This window comes from Miscanthus floridulus, chromosome 2 (genome assembly GCF_019320115.1).
Source record: "Miscanthus floridulus cultivar M001 chromosome 2, ASM1932011v1, whole genome shotgun sequence".
Taxonomy (NCBI): Eukaryota; Viridiplantae; Streptophyta; class Magnoliopsida; order Poales; family Poaceae; genus Miscanthus; species Miscanthus floridulus.
In genome coordinates, this window is record NC_089581.1 from 132,822,488 (window position 1) to 132,848,212 (window position 25,725).

The 25,725-nt window shown below is 43.0% G+C and overlaps 1 protein-coding gene and 1 long non-coding RNA gene across 2 annotated transcripts; one reads left to right on the top strand and one right to left on the bottom strand.

Moving 5' to 3' along the window:
- The first annotated feature begins 675 nt into the window (after window positions 1-675).
- LOC136539723 (guanine nucleotide-binding protein subunit gamma 3-like) lies at window positions 676-20,860 on the top strand. The gene is made up of 5 exons (XM_066531699.1): window positions 676-986; window positions 19,126-19,178; window positions 19,498-19,542; window positions 19,625-19,678; window positions 20,532-20,860. The coding sequence occupies exons 1-5, from the start codon at window positions 864-866 to the stop codon at window positions 20,815-20,817; spliced, it is 561 nt and encodes a 186-aa protein (XP_066387796.1). The 5' UTR covers window positions 676-863; the 3' UTR covers window positions 20,818-20,860.
- LOC136539722 (uncharacterized) lies at window positions 4,241-7,026 on the bottom strand. The gene is made up of 4 exons (XR_010779749.1): window positions 6,590-7,026; window positions 6,295-6,463; window positions 5,406-5,471; window positions 4,241-4,412 (listed from the first exon to the last, which is right to left on the bottom strand). It is a non-coding gene; the product is annotated as an uncharacterized lncRNA (long non-coding RNA).
- Window positions 20,861-25,725: the final 4,865 nt, after the last annotated feature.

A 25,725-nucleotide genomic window follows, 5' to 3' on the forward strand; every position in this document is an offset into this window, starting at 1 on the left:
TAGCTCACTCGTCACTTCGTCATCAGTCGTCTCGTCTCAGGGCGCCTTTAGTTCCGAAAATTTTTGGCTTTTGGCTACCGTAGTATTTTCGTTTGTATTTAACAAAAATTGTTCAATTATGGATTATTTAGGCTTAAAAGATTCGTCTCGTCAATTATAGGCAAACTGTGCAATTAGTTATTCTTTTTATCTACATTTAATGCTCTATGCATGTGCCGCAAGATTTGATGTGACAGAAAATCTTGAAAATTTTTGGTTTTTGGGTGAGATCTAAACAGGGCCTCAGTGGTGGCGGCCAAGCTAGCTACTCCTAGCTAGCTGTACGTTGCGACGAGCTTGCATTGCTGCATGATACTCCTCCTTTTCCCGCTGGCTCAACCTGACCTCCTCCTCCTCGTCGTCTCCTGCCAACAAGGGCGCGCGACGCGCGGCCCGGACCCCCGCAGGCCGCACTACTCCTACGCACCAGCAGCAGCAGTATTGCGGAAAGAAACGAAGGCTTGGCCGGCGCTGTCTCTGTCCCCTCTCTCCCCTCCATCATTGCCGCCCGAAACGGCAACCCGCCACCGTCCCACTGCACTGCACGCTCCCTCCTCCTCCTCTCCCTTCCCCTCCTCCTCCCTCCATGTGCTCGTCTGCAGCTCGCTCCACTACCGCCATTTAAGGCTGCTTGCACTGCACCTAGGCTGGCTGGCTAGCTAGCTCCATCATTCCTTGCGCTTGCTTGTTCATTAATTAATTCGTCGCTCGATCCTTCGCCAAGACCCATTCTGCGCCTGTGTTTCCCTTCTCCTTCGATTCAACATTATTCTGCCGGCGGCTCGCTCGTCGATCGATCGTTCGTTCGTCCAATATAACAATCGATGAGGGCAGCGGCGGCGGCGGGGCCGAGGCCCAAGTCGCCGCCTGCCTCGCCGGACCCCTGCGGCCGCCACCGACTCCAGCTCGCCGTCGACGCGCTCCACCGGGAGATCGGCTTCCTCGAGGTACGGATCAATACTATACTGCTAGTAGTATGAAGCTACCATCTGCATGCTTCAACTCAGCCTTCGATTATATTCTCGCATATTATTCTAGAGGAGAGGAGTATCCCACACTGCACTGGACCGATCTTTGCAGTTTGCATCACCTAGCTATCTACATTCTACAACGTGTTGTGTTCCTCCTGCTGCCTTGCTCAGCTCTCTCTCTCTCTCTCGATTCAATCGCATGCACAAGTGATATACCGCTAGTAGTTTGAAGCTGTGTTTAGTTCACGAATTTTAGAAATTTGGCTACTGTAATACTTTTGTTTTTATTTGGCAATTATTGTTCAATCATAGACTAATTAGGCTCAAAACGTTCGTCTCGTAATTTTCAACCAAACTCTGTAATTAGTTTTTTTTCATCTACATTTAATGCTCCATACACGTATCGAAAAATTCGATGTAATAACTACTATAGCACTTTTTAGAAAAGTTTTTGGGAACTAAAGGCCTTACCGGTTGCTGTTGTCTATGGGCCGGCCGGCGGCCGAGAACTGAAACGCTATCAGCAGTAGTAGTGGGGGCAATTGATCGATGAGGCCGTTTAACTTGAAAAAAGCTTTAGTTTAATCCATCGTAGCTGTGCTAATCGTCACCAGCTTTAATCTCTCTGCCTCTGGGCACGTGCGGATCGTACCATGGATTTGCGCGCGTGTCAAGCCTCAACTCTGCTCTTTATATTCCTACCACTGTCGTAGCTGATAATCCATAGCTGAAAATACTGCTAATTTATTGTGAAAAAAAAATACTGTTGGTTGGTTAAAACAGTGTTTTTTAGTTTCTCTTATAATTCGTATTTTTCACCTTGTTTTTTTAATCGTGTTTTTCTCTCACAACAAATCAGCTGGAACAACGTTTCAACTTGTTTTTTTAACGAAACGAACGGTCCATAGAGCTTATAAGCCGAGCCAAAAGGGCGCATATTTCCCAGGATTCCGACGACTCTCACCGGCCCGTAGCTTGCATTGGATTCTTCTTCTCTTCTACCTGCTGGCTGCCGCTGATGATACTATACTACATTACTTCTCCCACAATGACACAATCTCAAATAAAGCGCAGCTGCTGCTGCTACTAATGATAATGATTTTTTTTGTTTATCTATCTAGCTAGGGTTTAAGGGATCTAGGATGTAGTACATGTAGAAGGAGGTTGCGCAGGAACTCCTAAAATTCCTATCACATCGAATATTTGACACATACATGAAGTATTAAATATAGACTAATTAGAAAACTAATTGCATAATTTGCGACTAATTTGCGAGACGAATCTTTTATGTCTAATTAGTCTATGATTTGACAACGTTGTACTACAGTAAACATGTGCTAATGATAGATTAATTAGGCTCAAAAAATTTATCTAAAAAATTAGCCTCATCTATATAATTGGTTTTATAATTAATCTATATTTAATATTTTTTATTAATATCTAAATATTCGATGTGACATAAATTCGAAGATAGAGTGTCGGCCCACACTTTGATTATTGCCTTGCATTTGGTGTCACCTGCATCTCCTAAAGAGTATACTACTCGATCCTATCCTATCATATCTATACTATAGTATATACTATAGTATAAAGAGCGTGCAAGCCGCCGAGTTCCGTCTCTCTCACATATCACTGTTACCGGAACAGTAAACATGCGACGTTTTTGCGATAAGCAGTAACGGATTTTTTTTGTGAACAGTAACGGGTTTTATGAACAGTAACAGGTTACTATGAACAGTCTCGAACCATTAAGGAACAGTACAATGTTTTTTTTTGGACGCACATACAAATTTTTTTCCCCCACTATTACCCGCGCAACGCGCGGGGTTACCTGCTTGTTATACTACACCCATGTAGCCGTCAGTGTGTCACTGTAATAATACATTAGCGCTAAACTATAGCAGGTAGTACTTGCTAAAACAGGCCTTTGCTTGCCACCTTCTCGTTTTAATGTCTTATTATTATTTATGTTATATCTGAAATATTAGTCAGCACAGCAGCACGCATGCATACTGGACATAAAGTTGCTTATCATGGTGGTATTGGGAATGACTCCACATTTCCACATTTCATACTGGACATAAAGTTCTTTGCCGAGTGCCGCTCTAAAAACACTTGGCAAAAAAAACACTTGGCAAACAGGGCGTTTTGCCGAGTGTAAAAAAAAACACTCGGCAAAGAGGTGGTTTGCCGAGTGTTACAAAAAAAACACTCGGCAAAGAAATAAAATCTTTTTTCTAGAAAAGAAGGAGAAGAAAAAATAAAAAAAATTGCCGAGTGCTCAGATCTAGAACACTCGGCAAAAAAATGAAAAAAATGAAAAAAAAACTTTGCCGGGACACTCGGCAAACAAAAAAAATATCCTACTTAACCGCGTCCCCAGCACCCCACCCCTTCCCTCTCCTCCCGGCCGCCAGCGCCCCCTCTCCTCCCGACGGCGCCGCCTCCCCACCGGTGAGATCCGGCGGCCGGTGCCGCCCCGTCCCTCCCTCCCCTCCTCCCGCCGGCGGCCGGCCCCTCCCCTCCCTCCCCTTCTTCTTTCCCGCTGGATCCGGCCCCTCCCCTCCCCTCCTCCCTTCTTCCCCGCCCCTCTCCTTCTTCCCTGGTTCCCCCCTCCCCTACCTTCTTCCCCGACGCGGCCTCCCCACACTACAAGAAACCTGTTAATCCATGATGAAAAATTTTCGTCATGGATCATCAAAAAACCGTCACTATACGACATCTGTGATGGTTTCACATATCGTCATGGATTGAGCGTCATGTATTGACCTCCGTGACGTTTTGTCGAAAATCATCATGGATTAACAGAATCGGTGACAATCTTAAATCGTCACGGTAGAGCCCGAGGCCTAGTTAGCCCAGCCCAAGTCCATTTCCTGTGACGAAAAATAAACGTCACAGATGAATTGCCACGTCATCATGGATACTTACATGGATGATGATGTGGACACTACCTCAGCCCATTTATGAACAGGCCAAAATCTAAGATGGGCCAATTTTTGGCCCAATTTTAGCTATTTTCGCAGCTCTTTTTCAGCTATTTTGGCAAGCCGATTTCAGCTACTTTTTAGCCCAAATTCGTCACCAATTTTTAATGCACTTCTCAGCCCACTACTAAATCGCATACAGCCCATATACACAGCCCAATTTCGCACATACGACCCATATACACAACCCATGTACACCGCTTATACAACAAATAACTGCAGCAGCACATCAAATAAAAAATATTATGTTTTCATCCAACATCATATCACATGAATTTTCATCCAACATCAGATACAACATTTAGCAGTACTAGACATCCATCAACATACAGCAGTACCAGATATACATCAAAATAAATGCAGCAACCACGAAGTTGTAGAGGTTCATCATCAACAGCACTTCAAAAGATGAAATCTGCCACCAGCCAAGGCATACAGCATCACAAAGCCAAAAAAAAAAAAATTAGGCACAGGAGAGAGAGCTGAAAACCAGATGGTCAAGATAACAATGTCAACTATATTCAATACAACACTTCGAACTTAACTCTGAATTCGGGTGCCAAACTTTGAACTTTTTGTATCTCCTAAATCAGTTGCTTCTAAATTAAAATATTGGCGATGACTTGTTAATTGAGAATGTCAACTGGCAGTTTCATCAACCTAGTGGCTAGTGCCGACTCAGGACTCAATCAAGGAAAGAAAACTAATTGGAGTTCATGCTGCAACAACAGGCCATAAGCTGCAAATTATTTTTTGGAGCAGAAGAATCTGGCATATTAAAAACTAGACCTTACAGTTTAATAAGACCAGCTAAGTTCAGTTCAGGTTGCGGTAAAATCAATGGAGAAATTGGAGATGAAAATTTATAAGCTAATTTATATGGGTGAAAACTAACTGTAACTCTATATGGGTGAAAATTAACATGCTAATTTCTGTGCAATAAGATAGCCACAGTAGGTAATATTGTTAAATAGAGGCCACAATAACTTATGGCCAATAGTTGACAGCAACTACAGGTTCTATGCTCTGTTTTAAAGGCGTCGCCTAGGCGACGCCTAGGCGTCCAGGCGTGCCCAGCTCGCCTTGGGAAACAGTGGCAAACAGTGGCGCCTTGTCGCCTAGGCGTCCAGGCGTACCAAGCACTCGCCTGGACGCCTAACTGCCTTTAAAACATGGGTTCTATGTAATAAGAAGTACAGGTTCAGTGAAATGGGTAGAGAGGTTCTAACTTCAGGCTTCTGAGAAATGTTCACTGCAATGCACACAACAGGTAAAAAATAATCTATTCAATTATTACTAACTGAAATAATTCTGAACTGCAGTCGTTGGGAACTATCAAAATATATTCTAGCCATATTTGTGACAACCGTGAGCACAACACCTGCACCTTATAGTTTAGTATGCATACCCAGTCCTGAAGAATCAGCACAGCTCAAGCCTCCGGCTACACTCGCTGTTACCTCTTGTTGCTCCACTACAATTGGAACTTGGTCAAGTTAAAATCAGCTTAGATACACAGTGTGTTTGTCGGTTTGCAATCACAAATTAAGCACTGTGCAGGTAAAATATAAATCAGGTCAGGGTCACATTTTCCATGTCAGGATGTATGGCTAATTCAAAACTGAATCAGCTTGCATCACGCATACAATCCCAGTAGTTCAAGTGCAATCCAAGTTAAACACGCAAGCTTGCATCACGCATAAACTCAGTAGTCCACGTTAAGCACGCAACTCCAGTAAAGGTGCAAATCAGGCAATTGAGCTGAATTGTTATTATCTAAAACAATTGAGCTATTGCAGATAGTTAAGCTACATGATTAATTAACAGATCATGGATTCATCCAGATAATACAATCCTAGTCTTCTCTACACTCACACAGGCACTAATTTGAAAATTCTTGCAAAGTGTGGCCACCTTTTACTGACCACTGCAAATGATGAAAACTGCTCGTGCTCATCCTAAAATTCAGACAAACTTGGGATTGATTGTGACACCTAAACTGAAATACCATTCTGCAAATAGTTATTGTATTTTAAATACAGTAAGGACAATGAAATGAACCCTAATAACTGGACCATATAGTTATGCTACAGAACCTGAACAGATCATGAGTTTTTTTGTTTTAGAAATTTATCACGAGTTGACAGGATTCATCCAAAAAACTCAACTAGCCTAGTGATGCCAGCTAGTACACTCACACAAGCAGCAGCAGTAAATAATTCTTGCAATACATGTAACAGTTTACAAGAACTTGAGGGACTTCATTTTTTTCAGGTCAGTACATGTAGCAGTCATACCTTAGCTTATTTGAGAAGTATCCTATTGCACTGGTAGTCAAACGTTAAAGATCCAATACACTTAGCTGGCTTAGAAGCATACTGGCATGCAACTATGAGCAGAACCTAACTCACCAAGCTAAGTAGAAGCAATGACAAAGGGGAGGATCTGCCATCCAAAGGGCCAGCCCTGTCCTCCAGGAAGACATTGTTAGTTGATTACGATGTAATAGATAGAAACAATAGCTGATCCAAACGGGCCCTTAAATTGGCCAATCAGACTAGGGAAGGGAACGTCAAAAAAGGGACACCACACCTTTCTGTTGGTGTTCGGAACGGTACCAGCGCAGGAGGCAGTGAACCTGTTGTGCGGCGCTTCTTGTGGAGGCTCTCCTTGTGCAGTCGTCCTTGGCCACTGACGATGCGACCGTAACAACTCTGCCTCCGCGTTCTCCACGCCTAAAGACGACACGGCGACGGTCGATCCCGTAGTCGATCTGGTCGGGGGAGAAGACGGACGGCCATCCTGTAGTCGATCTGATTGGGGGAGAACAAGGGTGGCCACCCCGTCGTCGATCTGGCCAGGGGAGAACAAGGGCGGCCACCCCTTCGGCTGGCGGCTTGGGTTTCGGTCGTGGCTTGTGGCTGCTACCCCGCAGTGCCTCTGCACGTGCCGACGCTGCAGCGCGAGCAAGCGGAGCCGCGCTGGGCTGCCGCGCGAGCAGGCGGGGGGCCACGGCCGTGCCACGCCGGGAGGAGTTGAAGAGAGTCGTGGGAGGAGGCAAGGAATCGACGAGAGAAGTGAGAGCGGCGGGTGTGGGTGGTGTTTAGGAGTTAGGGTTGAGAGCGTGGACCGACCCTTATTTATCTGTGGTGGGCATAATCTGAACTGTTGGATGAATTTGGACGACTGAGATCGTCCGGCACTTATTTGGGCCAACGGGCATCACGGCCCGAAACAGAATTCTAGCCCAAAATCAAGTTTAGACTATAATAATTTCAGTGCATGTTTTTCTAATATTCGTTACTTATGACTTTTGCAATGCATGATTCAAACAAACTCAAATGAAGAAAAAAAAAACAAAAGTTGTAGATCTCGATGAGTTCTAAAAATTCGTAGATGACTACTTTTTAATTTAAAATCATTTACTGCCTAAAAATTTTGTTTGAAGTTCTCCTAATTTGAAATTCAAATTTTTGAGTTGTTCAAACAAACTCGTATGAGGAAATGACTCAAACCAAAGTAGTAGATGTTAATGAGATCTAAAACTTTTGTTTTGGTCAATTCTACATCCGACTCAAACCAAGTTTGGATGGTTCAAATTTGTGATTTTTAAATTTTTACGCCTATAAACTAGTTTTCGGAACCCTAGATTGTCTCAAATTGAAAAGTTTTGAATACCAAGTTTGTTCAGCTCATCAAGATCTACAATCCTTATATAGGACATTTTTTCATTTGAGAAAGTTTGAACAAAATGTAGTTCAAATTTCACAAGTGTGTGACATAGTTTTAGAAAGTCTATATGAGATTCAATAATTTGTGTCTAGTGTTTGATAAAACTTTCTCAAATGGGAAAATGAGCTATGTAACAATTGTAGATCTTGCTGAGATGATCAAACTTGGTATTCAGAGATTTTTCATCTAAGGACATTTAGTGTCTCATTTGAGCAAGTTTGACCAAGTCAAATTTGGTCAAATGAAAAAACAACACTTTGACTCTAGTATTATGAACTCTAAATGACTTCAAATTGAAAAGTTTTTAATACCAAGTTTGTTCAAATCATCAGGATCTACAATTGTTGTTTTGGTCAACTTTCCATTTGAGAAAGTTTGGACAGCTCAAATTTGTGATTTTTAAATTTTTACGCCTATAAACTAGTTTTCGGAACCCTAGATTGTCTCAAATTGAAAAGTTTTGAATACCAAGTTTGTTCAGCTCATCAAGATCTACAATCCTTATATAGGACATTTTTTCATTTGAGAAAGTTTGAACAAAATGTAGTTCAAATTTCACAAGTGTGTGACATAGTTTTAGAAAGTCTATATGAGATTCAATAATTTGTGTCTAGTGTTTGATAAAACTTTCTCAAATGGGAAAATGAGCTATGTAACAATTGTAGATCTTGCTGAGATGATCAAACTTGGTATTCAGAGATTTTTCATCTAAGGACATTTAGTGTCTCATTTGAGCAAGTTTGACCAAGTCAAATTTGGTCAAATGAAAAAACAACACTTTGACTCTAGTATTATGAACTCTAAATGACTTCAAATTGAAAAGTTTTTAATACCAAGTTTGTTCAAATCATCAGGATCTACAATTGTTGTTTTGGTCAACTTTCCATTTGAGAAAATTTGGACAGCTCAAATTTGTGATTTTTAAATTTTTACGCCTATAAACTAGTTTTCGGAACCATAGATTGTCTCAAATTGAAAAGTTTTGAATACCAAGTTTGTTCAGCTCATCAAGATCTACAATCCTTATATAGGACATTTTTTCATTTGAGAAAGTTTGAACAAAATATAGTTCAAATTTCACAAGTGTGTGACATAGTTTTAGAAAGTCTATAAGATTGAAGAATTTGTGACTAGTGTTTGATAAAACTTTCTCAAATGGGAAAATAGGCTATGTAACAATTGTAGATCTTGCTGAGATGATCAAACTTGGTATTCAAAGTTTTTTCATCTGAGGTCATTTAGTGTCTCATTTGAGTAAGTTTGACCAAGTCAAATTTGGTCAAATGAAAAAACAATACTTTGACTCTAGTATTACGAACTCTAAATGACTTCAAATTGAAAAGTTTTGAATACCAAGTTTGTTAAACTCATCAAGATCTACAATTGTTGGTTTGGTCAACTTTCCATTTGAGAAAGTTTGGATGGTTCAAATTTGTGATTTTTAAATTTTGACGCTTATAAACTAGTTTTCAGAACCCTAAATTGTCTCAAATTGAAAAGTTTTGAATACCAAGTTTGTTCAGCTCATCAAGATCTACAATCCTTATATAGGACATTTTTTCATTTGAGAAAGTTTGAACAAAATGTAGTTCAAATTTCACAAGTGTGTGACATAGTTTTAGAAAGTCTATATGAGATTCAAGAATTTGTGTCTAGTATTTGATAAAACTTTCTCAAATGGGAAAATGAGCTATGTAACAATTATAGATCTTGCTGAGATGATCAAACTTGGTATTCAGAGATTTTTCATTTGAGGCCATTTAGTGTCTCATTTGAGCAAGTTTGACCAAGTCAAATTTGGTCAAATGAAAAAACAACACTTTGACTCTAGTATTATGAACTCTAAATGACTTCAAATTGAAAAGTTTTGAATACCAAGTTTGTTCAAATCATCAAGATCTACAATTGTTGGTGTAGTCAACTTTCCATTTGAGAAAGTTTGGATGGTTCAAATTTGTGATTTTTAAATTTTGACGCCTATAAACTAGTTTTCGGAACCCTAGATTGTCTCAAATTGAAAAGTTTTGAATACCAAGTTTGTTCATCTCATCAAGATCTACAATCTTTATATAGGACATTTTTATATTTGAGAAAGTTTGAATAAAATGTAGTTCAAATTTCATAAGTGTGTGACATAGTTTTAGAAAGTCTATATAAGATTCAAGAATTTGTGACTAGTGTTTGATAAAACTTTCTCAAATGGGAAAATAGGCTATGTAACAATTGTAGATCTTGCTGAGATGATCAAACTTGGTATTCAAAGTTTTTTCATCTGAGGTAATTTAGTGTCTCATTTGAGCAAGTTTGACCAAGTCAAATTTGGTCAAATGAAAAAAACAATACTTTGACTCTAGTATTACGAACTCTAAATGACTTCAAATTAAAAAGTTTTGAATACCAAGTTTGTTAAACTCATCAAGATCTACAATTGTTGGTTTGGTCAACTTTCCATTTGAGAAAGTTTGGATGGTTCAAATTTGTAATTTTTAAATTTTGACGCCTATAAACTAATTTTCGAAACCCTAGATTGTCTCAAATTGAAAAGTTTTGAATACCAAGTTTGTTCAGATCATCAAGATCTACAATCCTTATATAGGACATTTTTTCATTTGAAAAAGTTTGAACAAAATGTAGTTCAAATTTCACAAGTGTGTGACATAGTTTTAGAAAGTCTATATGAGATTCAAGAATTTGTGTCTAGTGTTTGATAAAACTTTCTCAAATGGGAAAATGAGCTATGTAACAATTGTAGATCTTGCTGAGATGATCAAACTTGGTATTCAGAGATTTTTCATTTGAGGTAATTTAGTGTCTCATTTGAGCAAGTTTGACCAAGTCAAATTTGGTCAAATGAAAAAATAACACTTTGACTCTAGTATTATGAACTCTAAATGACTTCAAATTGAAAAGTTTTGAATACCAAGTTTGTTCAAATCATCAGGATCTACAATTGTTGGTTTGGTCAACTTTCCATTTGAGAAAGTTTGGACGGTTCAAATTTGTGATTTTTAAATTTTAACGCCTATAAACTAGTTTTCGGAACCCTAGATTGTCTCAAATTGAAAAGTTTTGAATACCAAGTTTGTTCAGCTCATCAAGATCTACAATCCTTATATAGGACATTTTTTCATTTGAGAAAGTTTAAACAAAATATAGTTTAAATTTCATAAGTGTGTGACATAGTTTTAGAAAGTCTATATGAGATTCAAGAATTTGTGACTAGTGTTTGATAAAACTTTTTCAAATGGGAAAATGAGCTATGTAACAATTGTAGATCTTGCTAAGATGATCAAACTTGGTATTCAGAGATTTTTGATCTGAGGTCATTTATACATGTTGCTAGTTTTGTTGTAGTTGTAGGCTTCAATTCCAACGTGAAGCAATTTTTTTCCATCCGCACCATATATATGCAGAATATTTTTAGTTTTGCCATATGCACCATATACATGCAACAAAGTAACAAAATTATGTAGTTCAAATAACTTAACAAATCATTTTTTTATGTTTGTTCTTTTTGCAATCACATTTTTTATTTTTTTCTTTACACTACATATTGATAGCGGGCCTATTGTTTTGGGCTAACTAGAGTATGATAAATTTAAAATCATATGCTGTGACGATCCGGATAAAATCGTCATAAGTTAGCGGGCCCGGGAATATCCATTGGTGCACATTCATGATGAAAAAAGAATATCGTCACGGATTGTGTCTGTTACTGACGGTTTGTAAATTCGTCACTGAGAATCCGTCACGGATTAACAAGTTTCTTGTAGTGCCACCGGCGAGATCCGGCGGCCGGTGCCGCCCCCGCCCTCCCTCCCTCCCCCAACAGCGAGATCCAGGGAAGGTGCCCGGCGGTGGCGCACCCCAGGCGGTGGTGGAGGGGTGGCCCGGCGTTGCGGGCGCGGCATGGCGGCGTGGCTTTGTGGGCGGGGCGTGGTGTGGCGCGGTGGAGCTGCCTCTCACCCTCGTGGCGCCTAGCCCCATGGCGTGGCAGGGCGCGGCCTCTCTCCCTCGCCGGTCCTCAGATCCACGGTGGCAGTGGGCGGAGGCGGTGGCCGGCGAGCATGGGTCCTCGCGGCAGCTGTCTCCCACGACGCGGATCCAGGGCGTGCCGGCCCCCACCAGCGTCGGCGGGGCGGATCCATGGCGGGGCGACCCCCACCCGGGGAGGCGGCGGCCGGATCCAGCTCCCTCCCTCGTTAGCTCAGCACAGCGGCGTGGATCTAGGGCAGAGAAGGTGGCCACGGATCCAGGGCAAGGAAGGCGGCCACGTCGTCGCTCAGCATGGTGGCACGGGCCCAGACTCCCTCCCTTGCTCGGTGGCGGCGTGGATCTGGCTCGGTGGCTTCGACAACGGCGAGATCCAGCACAGGCGTGGCAGATCCAGCATGGGAGGATGGCGGAGCAGGAGGTGGTGGTGGCGCCCGGTGGCTGGTGGTTGTTTTTTTCAAAAAATGTTTGCCGAGTGTTTTTTGGGCACGGCCCGACAAAAAACACTTGGCAAAACAACGTTTGCCGTTAAACCATTTGCCGAGTGTCGTTTGTCGAGTTTTGCCGAGTGTTTTGGGGGCTTCACCGAGTGTCCCTGGCACTCGGCAGAGCTCCTATATCCAGTAGTGACATGGCTTTTACTTACCAGCAGTATACAGGAGTATTTACTAGAGTTAAATACACTGGTGGTTCTTAAACTTATGGCTCTGTGCCACTTAGATCTACAAACTCTTAAAACTAAAATTCAGCCCTCTAAACTTATTAAGTCGTCCACCGTAGGTCCATACCCTTGGTGTAGCTGCGGGCTAGGATAAAATTTTATTAAAAAAAACACCCTAGCATAGCCAGGAAGAGCGTGCACGTCCATCTGCTGCACCTGTGCTGTCACGTGCGCCGAACCCATCGTGCACGTCCATCCCTGCGCCGCCATGCTGAGAGGGAGCCCTAGCTCCCCACGGCGAGGCCATGGCGCCGAGGCTGGGAGGGAGAGGGCCTCTCGCGTCGCGCCGAGGCCGAGAGGGACTGAGGGAGAGGGCCGAGAGAACATGTACCGAAAGGTCTACGCTGTAAGTCTAGGATCTCGATTACACGCTGTATGGTGGCTGGATCAAAGATCAAAGCACGATGAACACATATGTTGGGTTTGGAAACTGCCCGGTGGTCTACCGGGTGACAGTGCCCTTTTTCACTCACAGATATTCGAAGTACAATACGCCTAACCGGCTTACAATGTGATAACTCGACTCCTCGAACTACCAGCTACATATACTAGCCATCTCTCACACACCCATTAGCTAAACAAACCGCTACACATGGATACAAGACTCGGAAAACACACTCTGCAGAAACCGCCTAGTCGTGGACGCGGTCACCGCAACCGCAGCTCCCGCTCTGGCGTTCTTCAGTTTGAATTCTCGCCTTCTCGCCCAGCTGACTCGCTCCTCTCCTGCTCGGTGTCTTCTTCATCAGTGTTGGTAGGATTATGCCAACATTCTCCCCCTTAAGCCTGACAGACACTGAGGTCTCTAACACCGATCAAATGCCTCATGACTGATAACTTCACTGCTAGCATTGCTTTGGTTAGCACATCGGCCTTCTGTTCCTCAGTTCCCACTCTCTTCACCAAGATCTGACCCCTCTCAATGCACTCCCTGATGAAATGATATTTCAGATCAATGTGTTTACTCCTCCCATGAAACACTGGATTCTTCATGAGTGCAATGGCCGAGTTGTTGTCTACATAGAGAGTCACTATTTTAGGCTTCTCTTTTGTTATCTCACTGGTTAGATTCCTCAACCACAATGCTTGCTTTGCTGCTGATGTGGCAGCCATGAACTCTGACTCACAAGAAGACAGTGCTATTGTCTTTTGCTTCTGAGAGCACCAGGTTATGAGGTTCTCATTCAGATAAAACGCCATCCCACCTGTACTCCTCCTTTCAACTATGTCAGCACCATGATCACTGTCTGTGTAACCCACAATCTTGTCTGCACTCCCACCCTGAACGTAGACCAGTCCAAGATCTATAGTGCCCTTCAAGTATCTCATGATCTGCTTAACAGCTTTACTATGCATCACTGTTGGTTTTTCCATGAATCTGCTAGCCAACCCAACTGAATATGACAAATCAGGCATGTTGTGCAATAGATATATCAGACATCCAATCATCTTCCTATAATCTGTTGCATCCACTCTCTGCCCTTCCTTGTCAGTATTCAGTTTACACCCTGGCTCCATTGGAACTTTGGTTGGATTGCAATCACCCATTCCAAACTGCTCCAATATTTTCTTAGCGTATGCACTTTGTTTAACAGTAATGTAATCTCCCCTTTGCTCTACCTCTATACCAAGGTAGTAGCTTAACAGACCTAAGTCTGTCATCTCAAATTCAGTCATCATTTGCTCCTTGAATAAGTTGATTTCATCTGGATTACCTCCAGTCACTATCAGGTCATCAACATATACTCCTAAGATGACTGCATTCTTCCCAACTCCTCTGGTATACACTGCTTGCTCACTGAGACATCTCCTGAAATTCAACTTTTTCAGACTTTTGTCAAGTTTGACATTCCAAGCTCTAGGAGCTTGTCTAAGGCCGTAAAGCGCTTTGCTCAATCTGAACACATGTTGTTCTCCACCTTTCACTTCATAGCCCTCAGGCTGTGACACATAGACTTCCTCCTCCAATTCTCCATGCAAGAAAGCAGATTTCACATCCAAGTGATGAATTTTCCACCCATTGTTAGCTGCAAATGCTAATAGCAACCTCACTGTATCCAATCTGGCAATAGGAGCAAACACCTCCTCAAAATCTATGCCATACTTCTGTACATATCCCTTTGCAACTAATCTGGCTTTGTATTTCACCACCTCACCTTCAGAGTTTCTTTTCACCTTAAACACCCATTTCAGACCAATGGGTCTCTTGCCTGCAGGTAACTTTACCAGTTCCCAGGTCTTATTTTTCTCAATGGATTCCATTTCTCTATCCATTGCCTCCATCCACTCCTGATGACTAGCTGCTTCTTTGTAGCAAGATGGTTCATCTGCCTCTGCAAGTAGTGCTTCAACATCAGAATCCATTAATTCAGTGACAGAGGTATCGTCATAGATCTCATCTAAGTTTCTGAACCTCAAGGCTCCACTCTCATTGGTTGATGATGGTGTAGGAACATCAACCACAGATACACTATGTTGGGGTGTTGAAGGATCAGCCACAAAAGTTCCAGTCGGACTGCCTGACAGCTGACTGTTTTCTTCTGCTTGCCACTGTAGTAAATCCGGCACATTGTCTGAAACCTCAACTACAGTTTCTGAACCATTATCCATTGGCACATCCTGCCAAGTATGTTCCTCATCATCACCACCACCAACATAAATATATCTCACAGCTTCACCTTCTACAGAAAACTCAGCTGAGCTAACTCCCCCTGAAACAGTGCTCCAATCCCACTTCCTGTTTTCCTCAAACACTACATCTCGGCTTACAACCACCTTGTTTGACTTTGGGTCATACATTCTGTATGCCTTGCTCCCATCTTCAACTCCAAAGTGAACTAGTTTCATGCTTCTGTCATCAAGCTTCTTTGGATGAGGTGCAGCTGGTTTCACATGTCCTGTGCACCCAAACACCCTCAAGTGTCCCATACTTGGCTTCCTCCCAGTCCAAGCTTCATGTGGTGTTGTATTACCCAACACCTTTGTTGGCAATCTGTTCAAGAGAAAAACAGAATGCCTGACAGCTTCTCCCCAGTACTTCCCTAGTATGCTCATGCTTTTCAACAGAGCCCTAGCCATCTCCATTACAGTTCTATTCCTTCTTTCAACAACCCCATTTTGCTGGGGTGAATAAGGAGCTATAAAATGCCTATTGATTCCTGCCTGTTCACATACACCTGCAAACTCACCTGCAAGGAATTCACCTCCCCTATCTGATCTGAGAGTCTTAATTTTACAGTCAGTGTAATTTTCAACCTCTGACTTGTACTTGACAAATGCTGACAATGCTTGATCCTTGCTTTTTAGCATATAAACATGCATCCATCTTGAGTGATCATCTACCAACAGCATAAAATATTTATTGCCTCCTGCTGTTGCTGGTGTTATTGGCCCACACAGATCAACATGGACCAAATTAAGCTTTTCTGTAGCATGCCACTGAGTTGCTCTAGGAAATGGTGTTCTAGTTTGTTTTGCAGCCAAACAATCACTACACACTTGCTCTGGGTGACTAATAGCAGGCACTCCAGTAGCCATTTCCTTCCCCACCAATTGTTTCAGAGATCTAAAGTTAACATGTCCCAATCTCCCATGCCATAGCCATGCTTTATCATCAATGCTAGCCATCAAGCAATCTGGTTCTACTATTGTCAATTCAATTTTATACATCCTATTCAGTGTTCTGGGAACTTTCATGATCAATCTATCAGAGTGCTTTTCTAACACTTCTAATTCATCATCATCAAGCATAACCTTATATCCTATCTCTGTCAACTGACCAAGACTGACAAGGTTGCTTTTTAATTTAGGAATATAGTAAACATCAGAAAGTACCCATTGATCCCCACGTTTTCCCTGAAACACAATAGTACCTTTGCCCTGAATTTTGACAGTAGAGTCATCACCAAACCGTACCTTGCCTGAGATAGCACGATCCAGATCTCTGAACTTCTGAAGATCACCAGTCATGTGGTTGCTTGCTCCATTGTCCAAATACCACAAGTTGCCTGTTGGATTGCCTCCTTCCGACAAGTGGAGTTCAGGCACTGCTCCAACCTCATTCAGAAACACCTTCTGAACTCGGTTTGTTGACGGGTGCTCAAGCTGTCTCGGCATGGCCGTTTCAGCAAGCAACACCGAGTGTTCCTTCTCCTCCGCCTTTGCAAAGTGCGCCTCCTCCTTCTTCTTCTCGTTTGGGCATCTATTTGCATAATGCCTATAGGTATGGCACTTGAAACATTTTATGTGACTCTTGTCACGCTTCCCTGCGCCATCCTTCCCGGCATCGCCACCGGCACCTCGACCGCCACCGCCACCACTGCGGCCACGACCACGCCCTCGGCTCCCACCATCTGCTCTCTTCCCCTTCCCAGAAGAATCACCTCCCGTGTTCTTCTGTCTAGCTTCCCACTCTGCTTGGGTGAGCAAAAGCTGCCCACTATTGGATCGCGTGCCGCTGCTACTCCGCTGCGTACGTTCTTCGAACGCCTTCAAACGCCCTACCGCTTCATCAAATGCCAACGACTTCAGATCATAGAATTGCTCAATACCAGCCACGACCGTCAAGTACTGATCGGGCACGATATCAAACAGTTTCTTGACTAACTCCCGATCCTCTAGGCATCCCCTAAGACTGCTGTATCTAACTGACATTGCCGTCAGTTTTCCCACAATCTCATCCAGGGATTCTCCATTCTTCATCCGAATGGCATCGAACTCCGTCTTGAGCGTCTGCAATCTCGCGTCCTTCACCCGATCCGCCCCAACGAAGCGAGCTTTCAGAGAATCCCACACCTCCTTCCCTGACTTCTTCTTGGCGACTTGCATAAGCAAATCATCAGGAATGCATTGAAGAAGATGCGCCTTGATCTTTCTGTCCTTGACGGTCCGCTTCGCCGCCCCCGCCTCGGACAGCGCCGTCGACACCTCCGCCTCCGGCTCAATCACCTCCCACTCCTCCCGATCCTCCATGATCGCCTGAACCCGAATACACCAGCTGGTGTAATTCGTGTGCGTCAAGGTCGGATACACTTGGCGCGCCTCCCCGCCGCCGCGCGCACCCTCTCCTGCCGTCACAATCGACATGGCTCCCGATCTCGAGTGTCTCCGCGAGTAATCAAGGCTCCGATACCAGATGTAAGTCTAGGATCTCGATTACACGCTGTATGGTGGCTGGATCAAAGATCAAAGCACGATGAACACAGATGTTGGGTTTGGAAACTGCCCGGTGGTCTACCGGGTGACAGTGCCCTTTTTCACTCACAGATATTCGAAGTACAATACGCCTAACCGGCTTACAATGTGATAACTCGACTCCTCGAACTACCAGCTACATATACTAGCCATCTCTCACACACCCATTAGCTAAACAAACCGCTACACATGGATACAAGACTCGGAAAACACACTCTGCAGAAACCGCCTAGTCGTGGACGCGGTCACCGCAACCGCATCTCCCGCTCTGGCGTTCTTCAGTTTGAATTCTCGCCTTCCCGCCCAGCTGACTCGCTCCTCTCCTGCTCGGTGTCTTCTTCATCAGTGTTGGCAGGATTACGCCAACATACGCGAGCAGATTCCGGTGCCCAGCCCGGGTGGTTCTCGCCGGCGCTGCGCGACATGCTGCGGCGCGTGCTGGACCCGGACCCGGACCCGTCATCGCGACGCGGACGTCAAGGGGGCAAGGAGCGAGTGTTCGTGGGCGAGCCCACCGCCGCCGTGCTAGCTCGCGTGGAGGCGGCCGGGCGGAAGGGCGGGTATTCTGTTGCTCACAGGCACAGCTAGCTCGATCGATTTGAGACAACGTGTGGTAGCTAGACTAGCCGTACGTGCATGCACACATGGCGGCGGCGGCGTACGGGGAGTTCGTGAGCGCGGCCTACGCCAGCTTCGACTTCGAAAGCGGCGCGTCGTCCTACGGCTCCTACCGGTTCCCCAGCCGATCCCTGCTGCGCTGCGCGGGGATGCCGGGGACGGGGTACCGGGTCACGCGCTTCCTCCACGCCGCATCCACCTCGGCGCCCGGGTGGCTGCCGCTGCATCGTCGCCGCAGTGCGGCTCCAGCTACATCGGCTTCGTCGCGGTGTGCGACGCCGAGCGCGACGTTGTGATCGCGTTCCGCGGCACCGTCACGTGCTGCGAGTGGGTGGACAACTTCAAGTCCGGCCTGACCCGGCTCCCGACCACGACCGGCGAGGAGGAGGCGATGGTGGAGGGCGGGTTGTGGAGGCTCTTCACGGCGCCAGGCGAGGCGCACAGCAGCCTGCAGCAGCATGGCAGGTGCGCGACGAAGCGCGACGGATCGCCCACGAGTACAGCGGGAGGAGCGGCATGCCGCCGCTGAGCATTACGGTGACGGGGCACAGCCTCGGCGCGCGCTCGCGGTGCTTACCGCGCACGAGATCGCGACGAGGGGGGTATGGACCTGCTACGCTGTTCCTGGCTATGCTAGGGTGTTTTTTATAAAATTTTATCATAGTCAGCAGCTGCTAGGGATATGGACCTGCGGTGCACGACTTAACAAATTTATGGACTAAATTTGAATTTTAAGAATTCGTGGATCTAAGTGGCACAAAGCTATAAGTCTGAGGACCGTCATTGTATTTAACTCTATTTACTATTACGAATATAATATTATTATATATTATATATAAATGAAACGCTAGATTTAATTTCCTTGCTGCAGGGAGAAATAAGTTCCATTGAGGGGGTCCACGCTGCCTCCAGATGCTGCAAAGAGTAAGCTGAACAACACTCCATTATTATTACTACGTGTATACAGGGGACCTTACTTGCAGCGTTTTCGCAAGGATGGCTGAAAATGCTAGTATCAGAAAATTAATGATTTTTCTCTTTAATCTAAACTGCAAAACATATTCTCATTCAAATGTCGATGCATCAATTGTTGTTTGGATTGGATACTAGACTAGATAGCCATGGTCGGATTACTGGTTTTAGGTTTCTATCTGAATATAAATCGCTGCTATAATATATTGACCATGTGGAGAAACCAAAGATGATTCTCTGTTGATTACCTCTCTTTGATGAATCTTTGCAGGGTTGATGAGTTTGTTGGAAGCAATCCGGATCCATTCCTAACGATGTATGGATTTTCAGGTTGTGAATTTGTCTTTAACTTAGCATGAATGCTGCATTTTTCTTATTATATATCTGTTTAAAAGCAGTCAGCCAGAGAAAGGAAGCCATGATCAATCTCAGCAGTTTCTGAAGAAGTTCCGGTACTTCCTTTGCTCATCACTACTCTTAATATTGTTGGTTCCTACCATTAGCACACGTATATAGTAATGTTATTTTGTTGTCAAGTATATATTCCCGAGTACTAGCAGTTCACATGAAAAAGACTAACATGTACGAGAAAAAAAAACATTACTTCCTAATTCTAAAATCATTGTTAGGTAGGACAATGTACGGAAAGATAACAGTGTCTGTAAATCGGCATAAGACATAAAACTAACACCAGCTGAAATTGAAGCGAGTGACACATATATATCTGCATTATTACTGTCAACTGTCCTACTGAGAACACAACCTGTCCATTTTCTGAAAAGTATGTAAGTGCATATATTCATTCAGTTCAAGCTGTATGGAGTTTGTGATCATCTGCGAGCCTCAGTCCCACCAGCGTACTTCTAGCAGCTTCAACGGCTTGTATCAGATCTTTGCTGGGTTTTTTCATCTGCAGCCCCTGCACCCCTCCACTGTACTGCACTACAAACTTTCAGAGTAATTAGCTTGTCGTTTACTTTAAACTGCCATGCCATCAACATCACATTGTCAGCCCAGAGCAATCAATTTGTCGTTGTCTGCACTAACACTTAATTGAGCATCTAAAGGGATACTTTTCAGAACCGTCACCTCATTGTTACTATAATTGTTTCAATTATTCCTCAACATGTCGTCAGAAACCATCAGCTACTACTGAATAGGAGTACATCAGTGAACCATGATGAAATGCTGCTGCTGTCTGTTGCTAGCTAGCTTGCATTGGGTATTTGGGTGAATGATTGATTATCACGGAGCAGATGAATATATACAATGAAGTTATGAAGTTGCGTTTGTGCATGCATGCAGAGCAAAGAGTTGCCTGAGCTACTACCTCTCGTGGATCTGCTGCTGCGGTGGTGGCGGTGGCGGTGGCGGGTGGTGCCCGACGTTGCAGCTGAAGAGGCCAGCGGCGCCGAGCTGCTCCTGCGCGCCGCGGCTGAGGAAGCTCTGCTGCTGCTGTTGCTGCTGCCGGTGCCGCGTGGTGTGCGCCGGCGCCGGCTGCGGGTGCTGCGCACCGTGCCCGCGCTGCTCGTGCGACTGCACCTGCGCCTGCCCCAGGTGCAGCGCCCCGCGCTGCTGCCTGTGCCTATGATGGCCATCAGAAATTTTGCGTGCATGCATGCTACTACCCGGAGATGATGATCGATGGTTTTGATGATGAATGGCTGGCATTTTGCAGCATGTTTTTTTTAGTGTCGGCGACACGGGTACTATTGCTAACTGTGGCTGTTCTGGTTCGTGCTGCTGAATGGTGTCAATTCCACATTTCCACTGGGAGTAGGCCATACCCATGCAGCTCTAGTTTTACGTACAGGACAAAATATGCTTAGGTTTCACTAAGATGGATTCAGACTCTTTTTTTTTTTTTGGCCAAGGGTACCAGGTCCATAGTACCACTTTGCCAAGGTGGTCACTTTATGGGCCTGTTTGGTGCCCGGCCGCCGCACGCCACGGGAGGTGCGGCGCGGCCACCGAAGTTGTGGCGTCTTGTGGCGAGGAAGTTGGCCACCACACCTTGGCGAAAAGCAACGCACAAAAAAGCATGTGGCTGCCTTGATGTAGGTGCAAACCAAACAGCAAACAAAGTACCATGGCAGCCATGACTCCACGAGTGTAGCGTGGTGAGCCACGGCCGGAACCAAACAACCTCTATTACTTTCACACTTTGCCAAAAACAATGACGTACGTAGCTTGAAACCCCGTGAGCCGTGATACCTCCAACTCCAACTGCGCCAACACATTACTGCTTAAGAGACGCAGCACGAAAAATCCTTAGAAAAATCAGAAATATTAGACTTTAAATTTGGTAGAGTCTAAGTGTTGTTGTCAATAATAGCCAATAAATCTATTATGTTTTTTTGAAAACATTCACCTCTACCATTACTATGAAAACACATAAAGTAAATTTGCATCTAAGTTACCCACCTCTGCTATTACGAAAGGTAATTTAAAATAAACCCCTAATTTGCATCTAAATTACTCACCTATACCACTATGAAAGATATCAAAGTAACTCCTAAATTTGGTTTAAATAATTACCCACATCTATAGAAATATAACATAGTATCAAGATTAACCACCTATGTCATTTTAAAAATAAACTAAAACAGTACTACTACACATATATAATTCTTCAATGTGGCAAATAAATTTAACATCTTGAGTGTCGTAGTGCAAGCTAAAACAATTGTTTATGCCACAGTAGTAAAGTATAGTCTAGAACCTAAAATCTATTTTTTATAAAATACAAAAGGTTTAATAAAAATACAATAATAGAGTGTCAACTTAACACATGGATAAAAACCGCGACAACAAATAAGATCCAAATTAAAAGACAAAACATAGATCCATGATATTATAGAAAGAGTATGTGCAACAGGAGTTGATGTAACTAACCTTTTGTTTCAACTAAATATACATATTGAAGGCCTACGAATGGTGCAATGCAAAATATGACAATACATATCTTAATATTACTAATGGGATTCTCTCAATGTGGGCTTCATTTTAATCATCATAAGATGCATTAGAAAAGAAAGATAATTTCTAGAACCAAAAATATCTAGTCATAAATAGAGTGACTGGTAAATTTATCAGAATCAGATAGTGATTATATAGTATCTAAATAGGTCTTGTATTAGAAAATCGATAGACAGAGTAAAGATAATCAATTTTAATTATACGTACTAAATTCATCCATGGAAATTTCAACACTTTTGTAATGTAAGATTCTAAGCAACATAAGATTCTCGACTCTACTCAAGTACGGATTGATATGCTCATGCAACTTTACTTTTAATTACATAAGAAAAGATCCTTAGGTTTTGCTGAGGGGTTCAGACTTGAAAAAAAAAAGATCTTTGCCAAGGGTTCCAACATCAGGTAACAACTTCTGTGGTCAAGGGTTCAGTTCACTTTCAAATGTTATCATGACAACAAATAGTGCATGTGAACTGAGCTTAACTGAGCTGATTAGGTTCTTCATGGTGTACTTGCCCATCCTGTTTAATTCTTCGATCAGTGCTCATATTTTTCTAGATTTATTCTAGAATTTAATGGCCATATATTTTTTTCAATGATAAATGACATGATCATTAACATCAAGCCACCTGTAGCGACTGCATCTCGAGATTTCCAGGTTTAGTCTTTCGTATGCACTAAAATAGGGATAGGATGCGTGCCAGATGTATATGATTGAAAAAAGATACATGTTTGAATAAGACCAAATGGAAGGACTATAGCGGTATAAGGACCTTCATGCCTATATATGTGCAACAGGCCGGGCGGGCCGGCCCGGTACGGACCCGGGCCAAGCACGGCCCACAAGTGGACGGGCGTCGTGCCTGGCCTTCGGCCCAAGTATGGCCCTACGGGCCAAAATCTGGGCCGTGCCAGCCCACAGCCCGATGATCTTAAGGCACCTCAAAATTCTTCTCATCCAATAGATAGCACATACCACAGATTCATTCAATCAAATTTTGAAATCTCAATTCACAAGTCAAGAACTTCTAAGTCACAAACTGGCACACCTCAAAAATTTTCTCATCCAACAGTTAGCACAGATTCATTCATTCAAATTTCAAAATCTCAATTCACAGGTCAAGAACTTCTAAGTCACAAACTGATCACAGATTCTAATCCAACACTCAGCAAACTCCAAATGACCAAATTCTTCTCAGATTCTAACTTCTAAGTCAAGAACTAAGCAAACTCCAAAATTCTTCTCATTCTCATCCAACACTCAGCCACAAACTGATCACAGATTCTAACTTCTAAGTCAAGAACTTAGCAAACTCCAGATGACCAAATCCAACAAAACAAAAGGCACCAAAGGAGATAAGATAAATGAGCTGTTTGTGCAATGCTGCCTCATTAAAAAACCATTCTAGGTAAAACTCATCCTTGTGAGAAACCCTAGAAAGGGAAAAAGAGTACAGCACAACTCTTAATAAGTCTTTCATCATTGTTCAAAGGTCCCAAGTCACTGTCACAGTCACAGATGACACATGACAGATACAAAATAGAGATAACAGATTAACTACCAGCAGCCCTAGATCTAGATGTACCAGCCCCAGATGAACTAGCCCTAGCCCCAGATGAACCAACAGTACCAGCAGCCCCATCTACATCTTCATCGAGGTATAGATTCTTGAAGGAGTCCTCCAGCTCTTGGTTATCAACAGCATGTGTAATATGCTTTCTCTCAACTCCCAATCCTTTATGCAGGCCAGTATCTCCATAGTTTTAGGCAACAGACGGCGTCGCCGCTCTTCAATTATCCTTCCAGTCAAGCTAAAACATGATTCCGAAGAGACAGTAGAAACAGAAACAGACATAATATCTCTAGCCATTATAGATAGGATTGGATAGGTTAGTTTGTGGTCACGCCACCAGAGAAGTAAATCAAAATCATCCTCATATGCAGTGACATTGTCACTGTCCAGATAAACTGAGAGCTCATTAGTAGTAGAAGCAGATGAAGATAAAGTGGGGGCACAGGCAGGGGAAGGACAAACAACAAATCTAGAGCCTCTAAAGATCCTTCCTCATGCCTATTCTCTCTTACCTGTATGGCTTGCAGGCTGTGCAACCCTTTGACTCCTAGCTGCACCAAACTTTCTCTCATATTTGTTAAATAACTTGTAAATTTCAGTTTTCACATCAGCATAATATGAAGTATAATCACAACCAGTGCTCTCTTTAAGTAATTCCAGGACTCTAAATAAACCTCTCATCTTAGCTCTAGGATCAAGAATGAATGCAAATAAATATAACAGAGGTATATGCTGCCAGTATTTAAGGAATTTAAGCTTCATAGCATATACAACACCAATTAGATTTTCATATTTTTCACTTGCATGTAAATGAGAAGCAATTTCTAGCAGGTGGTGCAGGATAAGTGGACTAGTTGGATAGTAAACATCAGAAAGAACAACAGTGGAGTCATAAAATAGTTTCAGAAACTCCAATATCTTTTCAGCTATATACCAATGCCATGCAGACAACAATTCAGAGCCATAATTAGAATTAATGAACACAGAAAAAATAAGCTTATATGGAATCAAGTGTTTAAGCATAAGATATATAGCATTCCATCTAATATCCATATCTAAGCCAAAGTTTCTAGGTCTAACACCCTGAGCAGTACAGTAGTTCTTAAACATAGCAATTCTTTGATTAGAGGAATTTAAGAAGTTAATAGCAGTTCTAAAATCTTCTGTGTAAGGTTTGAACCTCTTTAAACCAGATTTTACAATCAAATTAATGATATGACAAGCACAACGTTGATGCACAAGACTGTACTTACGCTTAAAAGGATCAATAGGATCAGGTGTAGGTTCAGGACCCAAATGACCAGCAAGCATAGGTGTCAAAGTTTCCATAGCCTTAGCATTAGAAGAAGCATTGTCTAGAGTTACAGAGAAAACCTTATCAATGAGACCAAACTCCTCAACCACACAAGCAACTCTTTCAGCAATATTTTCACCAGTATGCTTCACCTCAATCAACCTAAGCCCAATAACCTTTTTCTATAACTCCCAATCAACACTAACAAAATGAGCAACAGCACTAACAAAGTTGAATGCCTCTAACATCTTCTAAGTTCTCATTCTCTACTTGTGAACCCTTGGTTTCATCAAATTCAATATCATGAACTTCCTCAAGAGTACCACTATTCAAATTCCAAACTCTATATGCTTTACTTATAGTGGAATAACCAAGTAGGAATCCTTCATCACATTTCTTGTCAAATTTGCCCAATCTAGTATCTTTCTTCAAGATATAGCATTTGCAACCAAAGACCAAAAAATATGCAATGTTGGGCTTTCTACCATTCAAGAGTTCATATGGTGTCTTCTCTTTCAATGGATGACAATAGAGACGGTTGCTACAATAGCAAGCCATGTTGATAGCTTCGGCCTAAAAAAGATTGACTCACATTGTACTCACTAAGCATAGACCTTGCCATATCAATGAGTGTCCTATTCTTCCTCTCAAC